Source organism: Trachemys scripta, chromosome 6 (assembly GCF_013100865.1).
Source record: "Trachemys scripta elegans isolate TJP31775 chromosome 6, CAS_Tse_1.0, whole genome shotgun sequence".
Lineage (NCBI taxonomy): Eukaryota > Metazoa > Chordata > Testudines > Emydidae > Trachemys > Trachemys scripta.
This window is the reverse complement of record NC_048303.1, coordinates 85940015-85953751: the sequence shown is the minus strand read 5'-3', so window position 1 is coordinate 85953751 and position 13737 is coordinate 85940015. Positions and strand designations below refer to the sequence as shown.

The window sequence follows — 13737 nt, the reverse complement described above, 5'->3', positions numbered from 1 at the left end:
CTAGTGTATCCCTGGGCTATAATTGAAGCCAAAAATTCATGTCTGCTTAAAAACACACTACTTGCAGGATTAAGCCCAAAGGCTAAATATTTAGCAAGATTCTGAAAGCATCAATGAAAGCTGAGGGTATGTGCCATCTACAGGAGACTCAATGCTTCACAGAATCAAATCCACAGAAAGGACAGAGCCTAGGGACAGTTACTATATAGGCAGGAGAAACTGAGTGATCTGGCTGGTAAACACTGAGCAGTGAACTAAAACATAATGGCTCTAGTTCACCAGGCGTGAAGTAATGCAGAGTAAATTCAAACTGCTTTGTCTCCAGGTACATATATAGTAGTGCAAGTCTGCCAAGTCCAACAGAAATATTACTGTTTAAAAGAATTTCCTTTTAATTTATTAAAAATTGCAGGGTGGTGGTGGTGTTTTTTTGCCAAACTAACAAAAACATTTCACCCCCACCCCTCGCTATAGATATATTTTAATCCTATTAGAATTACTCATAAGGAGTCTGATGTCAATGGATGTGCTGGTGTAGGTAAAAGAGCAAGAGATGGCCCAACATCTGTACCAAACAGGCAGGACAGCTGATCCCAGTGGAGATTTGGACCCAAACCACTCCAGAATACAACTAACAAGCATAAGAGCTGGAAACAAATTCCAGCTTCCACCCACAGAGCAAGGAAAGCAGGGAACTTGTCTCTGAGCACCAGTCTCTCACATGACAGACCACTGCATTGTGACATAAGCCAATGGGAGCTAGATAGCCTGAGTGAGTCTTTGTACTAACCATCCTGATTGGGCTCCTGGTCATCCGGCTGAGCATCATAATTTAAGAGGTGCTCCCGCTCCACTTCTTCATTGGCAGCATTTTCTTGATTGACAGCATGGCCTGCAGGTGGTTCTTGCATTTTGACAGACCCCCTTTCTGCATCACCTTCTTTAGGAACATTTACCCCCTCATATGGATTCGGTTCCTTTCCTAGTTCAGGAGATAGTTCCTCATGCTCCATGGCACTCTTGGCTGAATTGTGTGGGGGTCCTTGATCAACAAAAAGCTTCTCATCTTCCGTTTTAGGCTCCTCTTTGTTCACCGCAACCAGATCACGTGTCCCTTCTGAAAAGCAATGTAATCACAGTTTGTGCACTAAGCAGAGTTTTGACCCTAGCAAAGCTTAAGCCTTTAAAAAGCTAGAACAGAATCAACTGCCCTCTGCCCACCCACGTTCAGTTTTTTTTCCTGTGCAGGGACATCTCTTTAAGCTGCATCAACTCCAAAGAATGTATAGGCATAAATCAGGGTACTCTAAGTTAAAGGTACTATTAGAAACCACTGCAGGATTTGTATTTCATAAGGGGTTTAAAGTCTGCATTGTCTTTGTTTTATAGTAAATAGGGAAAAAGTCTGAATCCCTTTCAGGTTATAGTGAGATCAATTAATAATTGCACATACAAAGTAGAACTATTTAAATACAGAGTTTTAATGTTCTATGTAAATGCCTATTCTCACAGCATTAAAAGTGTAAAAAGCTTATTTTTGTGTGTGTGCGCACACTATATTGTTAGCAATGCAACTGGCTTTAAACAGAGTCAGCCTACTACAAGGTTCACCAGATGTGAGTTCTACAAATAGCCTGTAGCTGCTTTTGTCTTTAATATGGAGATGCAGCTTAGGGACACTACTGGTCCCAGCATACACTGCTGCGTCATTTTCGCCATGTAGCTGTATTCTTACAGTGGTTTGAGATACAATTCACAAGAAGATCCTTATAAAAAAAGTCAGATTGAAATACTAGCTCTCTGGAATGAGACCCGCAATATGCTCAGAGTTGTATTTTAAGAAAATATGGTAAAAAAAATTTACAAGGAAATTGAATTTCAAACGTATGTGATGCTAAGCTGAGAATGTGGCAACCATTCATTCATTCATATTCATAGAGTTTAAGGCCAGTAGGGACCATTAGATCATCTAGTTTAAACTCCTTTATATCACAGGCCCTTAAATTTCATCCAGTTACTTCTGTGTTGAGCCTAATAACTTGTGTTTGATTAAAGGATAACTTCCAGCAGTTGCAGGAAGGTCACATCTACTAAAAACAAACTATAATGTGTTAGGCTATTAAAGTCAAGTCCTTGTTTCAGAAGGTCTTCAGAAAAGAGAGCGCCTTTTCCATAGCAAATTAGGGATACTAATTTAGGCCTGCCAAACATAACATTGTCCTGTTACTTGCAGCATACACCTAGGGCTAGATTCACAAAGATTAGGCACCTCATTGCCACTTCAGATGTCTAAATCCAAAATTTAGATCCTCAGAAACTCAGCTACCACCTAACCTGTGGGAGACCCAGGTTCAAATCCCACTCTGCCTAATGTAAAGCATGGACTTAAACACAGATTTCCCCCTTCCCAAGTGAGTGCCCTAACCACTGGGCTAGCAGGCAGGTCTCAATCTTTTTCCTACTGAAGCGGGAATGCAATAGAGCAGGGACAGGAACCTGGGTCTCCCAGAAGAGTGCATTAATCACTAGGCTACAGAGTCACTCATTCTCGCTCTGACCCACCACCACTGTTTTTTGCAGGAAAGGCTCCTAAGTCTGGTCAGTCCTAACTCCAGGAGAGGGTTCACAACTGTGACTCCCAAGTGGAGATAGGTGCCTCTATCTGGTCCAGAGTTGGGCGCTTAAGTCCTTTTAAGGAGCAAGTCTAGTCCGTGCACCTCTCCTCAGTACTTCCTATTGCCACTCTTAGGCAGCTCCCCACTTAGCTTGCCGGCTTTTGTGGATCTTAGGCATCTAACTCTTCCCATACATCATATAGGGAGCCTGGGTGCCTAAAGTTAGGTGTTTCAATGCTGAGCCCAAGTCCTCTTTGGGGATGTAGCCACTACTTTAACATATTTTTCAGCCAATGGAAGCATTTTAATTAAAAAAATATATATTTTGACAGACATTAGCTATTAACTATAACTTTCCATAAGCACGGAAAAAATACAATGATCAATGTCAATCTGCTGAACTAAAGTTGTATCCAATTTTTTCTACCTGTAATTAAATTAAAATTATTTTTTTATGTTTAATTAAATTAGAATGAAAATACATTTAATTAAATTAAAACACCATTTAAAATAAAAATGGTGAGAAGCCATTTCTCACCTCAGTTGCTATTAAGGTGTTAGTGATGTAAATAGCCAATCTTACCTTTGTCTTCATGAGACTCAATCTCTGGTACCTTTTTTACACTGGGTGTTGGCTTTGATGCTTCTAGAGCTACATTTCCAGGAATTTTGTTCTTCTCTTGCTCCTCATCTCCTTTCTGCTCTTCCAGGTCATGCAGCTGGAGCTCTGGTCGATTAAAAGTTGGCAGCTGAATATTACCCTTAAAAGCATATACAGACATATGTGATTTGTCCATCCAAATGCTTATTCCTATGCTCTGATTTATATTTCATTTTTAACCCTGACTAGAGAAATCTAAATGCTCCAAAACCAATTCAAGAAATAGACTTGAACTGAAATCTTCATTGGAGTCAGAAGTAAAATGCAACCCCGATAAACAGGCTGCACAGTTTCCACACACAGTACACCAACGGAACAGTTTGATATAATGCCTCTTCCTGTACTACTCCACCCAATATCATCAGATTCAGTAGTTGCTATGCATAGTGCATCAGGAGCTATTGTTCTCTGAAGCAACGTTTCCAAGGGTGAAGGACGTGTCCCTCTGGAGCACCAAGAAATAGTTTTGGATACAGAACAGAGGCAGTGCAACTTGCCCCCAGGCTGCCCTGCTGGGCTGGAGGAGCTACTACTGTTTTTCTCAAGGAGGGCTCAGCTTTCAATAAATTTTGGGAACACTAATTTATGGCAGCCTAATTCAGATACATGAATTAGTTCAATTTGGACTGTTCTGATGTTACCAGTTAGGAGTCCTGCCTTTCTGCTCTGCACTCAATGCACATATTTCTGTTGTTTACTTGTCATAATGCCTGATCTCAAGTTTATCCAAGCCTTATGCCAGAGTGTGGGTGAGTGGCAAACATGGGTTTAGATGGACATCTTGTAAACCCCTAAATGCCATCTCCTACAAAAAAGTATTGTAATCCTTCTTCCACCTCATTGGCACCATCTGCTTCTTTATCACACCTGTTGACAGATGAAAGCCAAAATAATACCCTAAGAGTGACCACCATCAGGACTGTTCACAAAGGCAGATGGCAGCTAACAAGTGTGGGTTTAGTACAGCAAATGTTTTACAAAGCCAGAGACCACTTCGGCTATCACAACTTGCTACAGCATGAGTGTTCATTGATACAGAGACTGTGTGCACAAGTAACCACATAGCAGACATCAGCATTAGATGACAAGGTGAATCAGTCACTAAGAAACATCAGCTGAGCTCCAACTGTGGTATACAGAATATGGAATAGTCCAGTTCATTCAGGGGTGAAAGTAAGTCCAGTGACTTACCGGTACGCTGGGGCCAGCTCTGGCCCCCAGAAGGGGCGGGGCCTAGGGCGAAAGAGGCATGGCTGAGGGAGTCAGAGCCAGCCCCAGCCCACCCTGTAAGGTAAGTGCCTCCCCCCGGGGCTCTGGGGGCTATTTAAAGGGCCCGGGGCTCCCCTGCTTCTACCGCCCCGGCCCTGTAAATAGCCGCGGGAGCCCTGGGGAAGTGGCGGGGCTCACGCGGCTATTTAAAGGTCTGGGGTGGCAGAGGCAGCTGGAGCCCCTTCTCCCCCCGCTACCCCTGGGCTCTGGGGGCTATTTAAAGGGCCTGGGGCTCCCCTGCTTCTACCGCCCCAGCCCTGTAAATAGCTGTGAGAGCCCTGGGGAAGTGGTGGGGCTCCCGCGGCTATTTAGAGGGTCAGGGCAGTAGAAGCAGCGGGAGCCCTGGACTTTTTAAATAGCCCCCAGAGCCCTGCAGCCCTACCCCAGGGCTCCAGCAGTGGGGCTCTGATGGCAATTTAAAGGGCCTGTGGCTCCAGCTCCTGCTGGGAGCCCCAGGCCCTTTAAATTGCCCCCTGGGGAAGCCTGGCTGCCCCGGTACCGCAAACTGGCTCTTGCCGGTATGCCGTACCGGGGTGTACCGGCTTACTTTCACCTCTGAGTTTATTTGAATCTTTAGGGGGCATTCTGAGATCTCAGATAAAGTGGTTTCAGATGAAAGGAGGAAGCAGGCGGCTTCGCTATAAAGAAGCGACTCTGGTCCACCAATTCAGGAGTGCAGCAAAAGGAATTACAATTGGCTGGCTCTACAGGCATGCACCAAGAAACCCCAGGATGTAGGTACCCCAGGATTATAAGAACCAAGCTTCAGTTAAACAGGCTTCACTGTAATGCAATGGAACTAGGCTAAAAATAGTATCAAGAAAAGTTCTTAACAGTGAAATCTGTTAAACTGTCATAGTCTCCCCCAGCTAAGCTAAGCAAAGCAAGTGCCATCACTGATTAATTTACAAGTAGACTAGAGATAGAACACTAGAACATATACCAGGAAACCCTTACTCTAGTGAACTGCTTAAAGTTTAATGGGTGTAAAAGAATATCAGCTTAAAGATCTGCCACTTTAGAAATTCAGCCATTGAAATTTTAGGGGCAACAAACCTTACACCTATGAGCATTTTACTGGCTAAATGCTAAGCTAGTTTGCTTTTACAAGCATAAAACTGAGCAGCACTTAAAGTTCTGCTGTATTATATCAACTTCTTGCAACTTGAAAACTAGACTGTAATAAAGCTATTACTTCTCTGTACTTGTTTACAATGTATGCAGCAGAAGAACAATTCGACATACGCTCACAGAAGCCAGGGAGCATATAAAATATTTTATGTGCACAGTACATAAAATTGTCAATGCCAACAAATAGGAACCCGACAGTGTAGAAAATCACATGCACCATGCACAAAAAAGTTTCCTGTCTGAGCTTCAGTAAAGCTAGAGATGAACAAATACTGCAATAAAGTATTTACAAACAATGGCTGAATAAAACACACAAATTCACTTGGACGGTATTTGCACCTTTGTGTATTCTACAAACATTTATACAGCAATTTGTTTTCAAGAATGTTGGGGGGGAAAGGGGGAAAATCTTAAATAACTATGGAAATGTTTGTTAAGGCTTTCCAATTTCAGTCAAAGTCAGGGCTTTGACTTGGGTGACCAAGCACAGCACAAAGAGCAAATACTCAAACCATTCATTTACTCAATAGTACAGAAGTAACGCATAGGATTAAATAGGTTTGCACAAAATGTGGGAACAATTTTTAACAATGAACTATGAATAATTGCCAAACAAAAAAAAGGCTAAACTTGAATACATTTATTTGTGGTGCATAGTTGACATTCAACTTTCTAGATAACTAAATAGGAGACTTTTCAGGCTCAACACAAACCATTTTTCATTCCTCAGGTTACTTTATAAAATGAAACTGCAACACAAAAATCCTTTAAGGTACAATTAATGGCAAATTTGCTTTATAACATATTACTCTAAAGCTTGTTTTTTAAACTTGTGTTTTAATTTTAATGTATGAAATGCCATGCACTGTCAGGATCCTGCCTCCTCCAGCAGCAGCTGCTCTTCCCACCCTCCTGGTGGCAGAGGCCGATCGGGGTTACTGTGGTAACTGGACTTTTGATGGTCCAGCCAGCAGCACTGATCAGACACTGCACAGGTCCCCTTTCAACTGGGGTTTCCCGTCAAAAACTGGACACCTGGCAACCCTAAATAAGCCTCACTCTGACAACAGAGGTCAAGCTGCAACTTCCTCATTTATTATCAGAAACACTAACCTCCCAAGCTTAACAGGATCATCTAGTATGTTAAAAATCATGAGAATCTATTGCTATTTTATATGTTAAAGGATCAAAGAGTAGCACCCTATCGGAGAAAGCAACATAGAACAGCTCCATTGACATCTTAAATAATGGTACAACTGAGTTTCTGCCAAAAAACCAAACCAAAAAACCAACACACATGCTTACCTGGTAGTTTTTGTTGGAATTTTTCAACAATTCTTTGATTTCCTTGGCCTGTGGTGCCTCACTGCCTTTTTTTGTGATCTCATCTATTCTTTCTTCACATTGTTCTTTTAACTCTTTCATCTGACTGATGCACTGGGACCTTGAGGAAAAGAACAAGTAGCTTATAGAGGTACTGTCATCCGAACATCTCTAACAGACAAAAAAACCAAAATCTCACAAACGGTGCATATCTTTCCTTTTTCCATTTTGCTGATTTCCTAGTCCTACATTTGCATACTTTGAAAAAACAACAACAGAGAAATAGGAGGTGGGGCTAGAATCATCTGAGGGGATGATTTCATTTAAATTAATATAACAGTGCCCATACAGAAGCATTTTGTATTGGATATAAATTACCATTAGAAGAATGTGCCTCATTTATGAAAATATACTCCTTTCTTAGTTCTTTACTGAAATGCCACTGCAGCAAGTGCCAAGAAAATGGAGGTGAACACTTAAAAGAGAAAGCCATGTTGCAAATAGCTCAGCTGGCATGTGACTTCTCAAGATGGATGGGGGAAAATTACACATTTCAAGTACTAGTTTTAAGCCTTTGGGTATTGATTCTGCATAGAAACAGTTGGACTGATGATGTTCCCCTGAATTAATGGAACGTTAGGAGGTAGCTGATACACTCATGCAGCAGGCATGGGGAGAAGCTAAGTTAATTTAGCAGAGCTAGGGAAGTGCTTTAGTTTATTGTGTTGGTGGGCTCAGAACTGTTCCACATACATGGGCCCAAGAAGGATAGACAACTTTGCCACAACAAACTGCAAAACAATTGCTAATGTGGCTCAGTTTAATGCACCACTGAGAACCAGGGGATATGTCCCCAAAAGTTCTAGTGCCTCACCCAGGTTGCTGCAACACCTGTGTAGACATGGCAACACAGGTATGACCCAAGTATGGCTTTCCATTGTGGAGACTCACAGATGGTCTTGGCTATCTCAAGTAAACTCTGCAGTGAAGACATATCCCAAGTGAGCAGGTCATTTGTTTTTAATGCAAGAGTCAAAAAGGTACTTACTTCACATCTAGAAAGGAAAGGAATAGGTAGACAGAGGTGCTGTTGAATGTCAAGTTAGTGACCTTTGCTAATATTTTGTTTGTGCTGCACCAGGAGAGTTTTGGCTGTTCAAAAATAAGATTTGGCTGACTAACTTCTAAATGTAAGAAAGTCATCAAACTAAAGGAAACACCTAAAATTAGTAAGAGTGAACACCACGGACTGTAGAAAAACTGAGCACAGGCATGAGTTATATTAATATTAGTTTCTTAACTCCTGGGGGAGATAAGGAGATCTAAAATTGTCTTTATGTAATGTGGGAGATTTTGAGAATCTTCTGGGAGGGTGCTAACTGTGGCCTATAATGACTTGTTTCACTCTCCATTTTATGAGTGCTTACATACTGCATGTGCTAATAAAGCCAACTCATGTAAGCACTTAGTTTTGATTGTTGTTGCTGTAGAAGAATTTTTTTTTTGCGAAAGGTTGCAGATCAGCAATTCTGGAGATTAAAATCCTCTGTTCATGCACATGACAGGTAATGTGCACATAGCAGCAGGGCAAGCTTCTCCACATTGGTGGGGGCGATCAATGTGCCCCATCCACACCTGGAAAATCTACCACTCATAAATTCGGTCCTCCTGGCCTGGTCAACGATTGACCTCTCTGCCAATTCTAAATAAAATGTGCCAATTATAGCAGCATGTTTGCTGTACAGAGAGCTGAACTGGCCACTTGGAACTAGACTCAGACCACCAACTTATTTCATATAGGCCACCAGAGAGCCACCGGGTCGTAATGATTTTTCACTTACTAGAACTGCAGAGATTGAACAAAATATTGAACTCTTCATTTTAAGAACAGATTAGTTAGAAGAATATGCAACTGAACATTCAGATAAGAATTCAAGAGAACAAACAAGTATTTTTTATTTTTTTATTTACAAGGAATGTACAAAGTCCTGCTTCTCCAAACACAGGAGGAACCAAGCACAAAAGACGCAGTTTCTTAGCTTATAGTCTCAATCAAGCCTCTTTGGCCAACACCAGACCCAAAACCAAAAGCTCTCTCTCGTTTTTTCCAGGGTCACACAATGCTCACAAGGCTATTTCTTGGTTTTCTGTTTTATTTCTGCCTCTCTCCTTTGACTTGTTGGTTCTCAGTTTGTGTAGGTTTTGCCTTCCCTCACATACACACACACTCACATCCTGTCACAATACCCAGTGGAACCTTCCACACCCTGGACAGAATCTTTTAGGCTCTGTTTTACACGTGGCTCCTTAAGTGTTTCTTACACAGATGGGCGCATTCATACATCAGTTTGAATGAGGTTTTAAGCTCAACCCATACCAAGATTTCACCCAGCTCATAACTAGAGCCCTACCAAATTCACAGTCTATTTTGGTCAAGTTCATGGTCACAGGATTTTAAAAATCATAAATTTCATGATTTCAGCTATATGAATCTGAAATTTCACAGTGTTGTAATTGTAGGGGTCCTGACCCCCAAAAGGAATTGCGGGGCAGGGGGTGTCACAAGGTTAGTGTAGGGGGGTTGCCGTACTGCTATCCTTACTTCTGCACTGCTGCTGGTGGCGGTGCTGCTGTGACGTTATGAGTGTAATATAATATTTCATTGAAAGGTGACAGGGCCAGAAAGAGTTAATTAACTCACAGACTGACCTGACCCATGGCCGAACTTTAGAGACTGTTTAGGAAGATAGGTAAATGAACAGAGCTTTGAAATGCAAGTCTGCATTGTTAGAGATAGAAGGGTAGATGTTTGCTCAGGTCTTGTGATGTAAGCAAACAAGTCTTGTCTATTGCTATAGCTTTAATTCACAGATCAAAAAGGGAATATTAACATTTATGATGACACTTGAGAATGAAATTGTCTATATGTCTCTTTGAAGGTTGTGGTAACCTGTATCTGAACTGTTTAATGGATAAATTATCCTGCGCTAATTGCCATGATATTTGGGAGAAGGAAAGTTAAGCCTATTGTTTTCTCAAGCCAAAAGGCTGCAGGAAATGTATAAAAATCTTCGGACATGCTCCTTCTTCATCTCAGATCTGCTTTGGGTTTCAAGAGGGGGAAACCTTAAGCCATAAGGATTGAGATCCCCAGTCATTGACTGGAGCCACCCTGAATATGGACATTGGACTATAACCTATGGACTATTTCTAAAAGGACTTTTTGGCAACTACAAACTCATCTCTGCTATGTATCTGGACCTCAAGAATTGAATTCAAGTCTGTAGGTATATTGATCTTTTAACTTCTTTTTTTTTTTAAATAAATTTTAGCTTAGTTAATAAGAATTGGCTATAAGCGCGTATTTTGGGTAAGATTCAAGTTATAATTGGACCTGGGTATATGGCTGATCCTTTGGGGTTGGAAGAACCTTTCTTTTATATGATGAGATAAGATTTTCAGTAATCGTCGTCATATCTGACATGTGTGTCTGGATGGAGGCCTAAGGCTGGGCACTTTACGGAAACTGCATTATTTGGACTTCTGAGTAACCAGTGAAATGCTATAGAAGCCGTTTTGTGCTGGCTTGGTAAACCTAAGTATTGGAATATTCACCAGCATTTGGGGTTTGCTTACTCCGTTCTGTTTGCCGTTCACCCTGATTGAGTAACCTCAGCTGGCTCAGATAATTTTAGAGTAAACCAGATTAACTAATAGAAACAAATAGGTCTGCTGCAGATTTTCCTGCTCTTACTTTTCTTATAACAAAACATTCAACTGGCATATAGTCCAAATAATTGTTACTCACTGCCTTGTAATTCTGAGTGTAGCAGAAGTACCCTGTTGCATTTTGAGAAGACAGTACATCAAACAGAACTATCACACTGAATCACAAGCACACGGAATATACACTCTTTGTTCTCAGGAGTTTACTCTATGTGAAAGTGTTTGCATTCCTATCAAGGTGAAAGGTGAGTTTAATTACTGATCATGACTAATTCCAAGAGGAGGAAATGAGAGACACTATACTGAATAAAGAGCATTTTAACCTGCTGCCAATATACGGCAATGCAGACAACAAAGACTCTTTCATTTTGTGGGCATGAAACCACATTTCTGAATTGCAATTTGCTAAGAACGTAAGAACTGCTAGAAGAGCTCCTACTCTCATTCCTAGATGTAACAAATTCTTCTGAATGACTAGATTGTGCTAAGGCTTTAATGAACAGTTTCCCTCCTAAAAGACAGTAGTATGTTTCCCACAAGATTCAGAACCAAATCTGTTAATTAGAGACTACTATAATAATTGATTTTCTCAATGTCTTCTAATTTAACATACACAATTCAGAGCTGTAGCATTGCTGTCTGTATCTTTTTTTAAAACAAGACAATTTATTCCCGGTCATGTTTCTGAGTAATTTTAAAATTTATTTCTAATTTTAACCCATTTTCTGGTACTGAATGATACTATCCCTCCTCATTTTTTCCCCTCACTAAACTTAAATTGAACTCATGGAGGATTAGCAGTTCTCAACAGCAGACATGTAGGCACAGTGAAACTGCCCTTTCTTTAATCACCACCACCTCATGTTTATTTCATTATCACACACCGTAGACCTCACTGTGCTAACAGCAATGTTTGGTGTTACTGCTCTTAAAATGAACTAGAAGATATTATTTATTTCCTCAAGAGTAAATAACACTGTGAAGATCTTTTTATGTTTGCCAACAAAGTAATTACTTCTTCAAAAGGCCTGATACACAAATAAAATGGAAAATGATCATTCCTAAGCCTTTAGAATGTTTATGTCACAAGTTCTCTCTCCCTCTCTCTCCATACACATTTTAAAAGTGTGACTTGCCCTCTACTGAGCACACTTATGTATACATTTCTATGACTAATGAAATACAAAGTGCAATGCAGGGTTAAGGCAACAGTAAAAAGAAAGCACAACTGGTAATATAAAAAGTTAACAGCAACATTAAGTCTGACACATTATACTGCCTGTGAAATGTGCCATAAAAATCATGAAAAGTATTTTCGATAGCTATAAAAATAAGAAACATATTAATAGAACTATGTACGTCTGTACAATGCAACTTATGCAGTTATGGAAACAATTTCTGCCTCTCTTGACTGAGATTATAATTGGGCAACCATAAACCCAGAATATCTCCTGCACAGGTAGCCCATGGGAGGAGTCTCAGAAGGAGGAAAGCTCCATAGGGATTCCGCACAGCTACCCCTGTTGGGGAGCTGGAATTGCAAAAGGTCATGTTTCCTAACCCCTTCACTCCCACCCTTAAAACATGCCTGATCCCCAGAAGCCACTCAGGGGCCCTACACATCCACAAGTGTTCTGACCCCCACCAACCTGGAAGCATGGATTCATTGGTGCCACACTACCAGGTCTTCAACCTGGGCTAGGCTACTGTGTGATATATCCCTGACACCTAGTCTACACAGCACACAATACTTTCTGAAGAGCCTTGGGAAAGAAGAGGGAGAGGGTTATGGGTGGTGGTGCCTGAGGCCCACTGCATAATAAAAGGGGGAGTTTTGTGCATAGATTGTCTCCTGTGTGTGAAGATCTGGCTCATTAGCATTAAAGACATCCCATTTAGGGTTTGGTATAAAACTGCTCTTGCAGGTCTCAGCCTTCCATGGGAATTTCTGGCAAATAACTGATCTTCGCTGCCTCCAGTCCTGCGTCTAGCAGAGGATTATGCAGCAGAGGCCCAAAATACATGATTCTGTCCTCCCTTTCCACACCTTAAACATGCCAAGGGGTACACATTTGGCCATCTGTGGGGTTCAACAAATTTAGAAAACCAGGTTACGTGTACAAGACCCATAAGCGGGGGGGAAGGAATAGCTCAGTGGTTTGGGCATTGGCCTGCTAAATCCAGGTTTGTAAATTCAATCCCTGAGGGGGCCATTTAGGGATCTGGGGCAAAAATCTGTTTGGGGATTGGTCCTGTTTTGAGCAGGGGGTTGGACTAGATGACCTCCTGAGGTCCCTTCCAACCCTGACATTCTATGATTCTAAGGTTTCAATTTCATAAGGTCAGCAGTTACCTAAGTAAACAGGGTGAATCATCAGGAAGTCAGTTGCTCTACAATTTAAACAAAGTCTACAAAGTTTACTAACATGTCACCTGTCTTTTTCCATATATACAAGAAACAAGGTCAATTGTTTTACAGGTATTTTCATTTGAGACCATCTGACAATTAATCTTCAGCACAAATTCTCTGGAGCTAGAAGTCTGAAGACCCATACCTAACATGCAATTCAAAATAAACTAAACAAAGCCTAGTAATGTATAACTATTTGAAAGGTAGCTCGAATATGAGGCCTAATCTTGTGCAGGAGGCGCTCCACATACTAAATATCAGTTCTCAAGCCACAATTTACAAACGTATTGAGTACAATCAGCAGAACGAAACAAAACAGAGACTGATCCTTCAGTTCTAAAGCAGGCAAAATTCATATTGACTTCGCGTTGTATAAAAACAGCAGGATCAGGTCCATAATAGCAAAAATTTTCTTCTTCGTGACTGTTGTCAAGATTTATCAGAAACCAAAGTAAGCTACTACTTATATAGGGCCTGACTTTTTCTAGGGTTACAATACGTCCGGATTTTCCCGGACATGTCCGGCTTTTTGGGCTCCAAATCCCCGTCCGGGGGGAAATCCCAAAAAGCCGGACATGTCTGGGAAAATCGGGACATGCGTG

General features: G+C 41.2%; 1 protein-coding gene across 1 annotated transcript in view; it reads right to left on the bottom strand.

The window, feature by feature from the left end:
* The window catches only part of GOLM1 (golgi membrane protein 1), a gene marked incomplete in the record, with an annotated part of 57975 nt that overhangs the window by 5151 nt on the left and 39087 nt on the right, over positions 1-13737 (bottom strand). Inside the window, 3 exon segments of the mRNA XM_034773096.1 lie at positions 791-1117; positions 3199-3376; positions 6982-7120. Of these exon segments, the coding sequence (XP_034628987.1) occupies positions 791-1117; positions 3199-3376; positions 6982-7120 (644 nt within the window).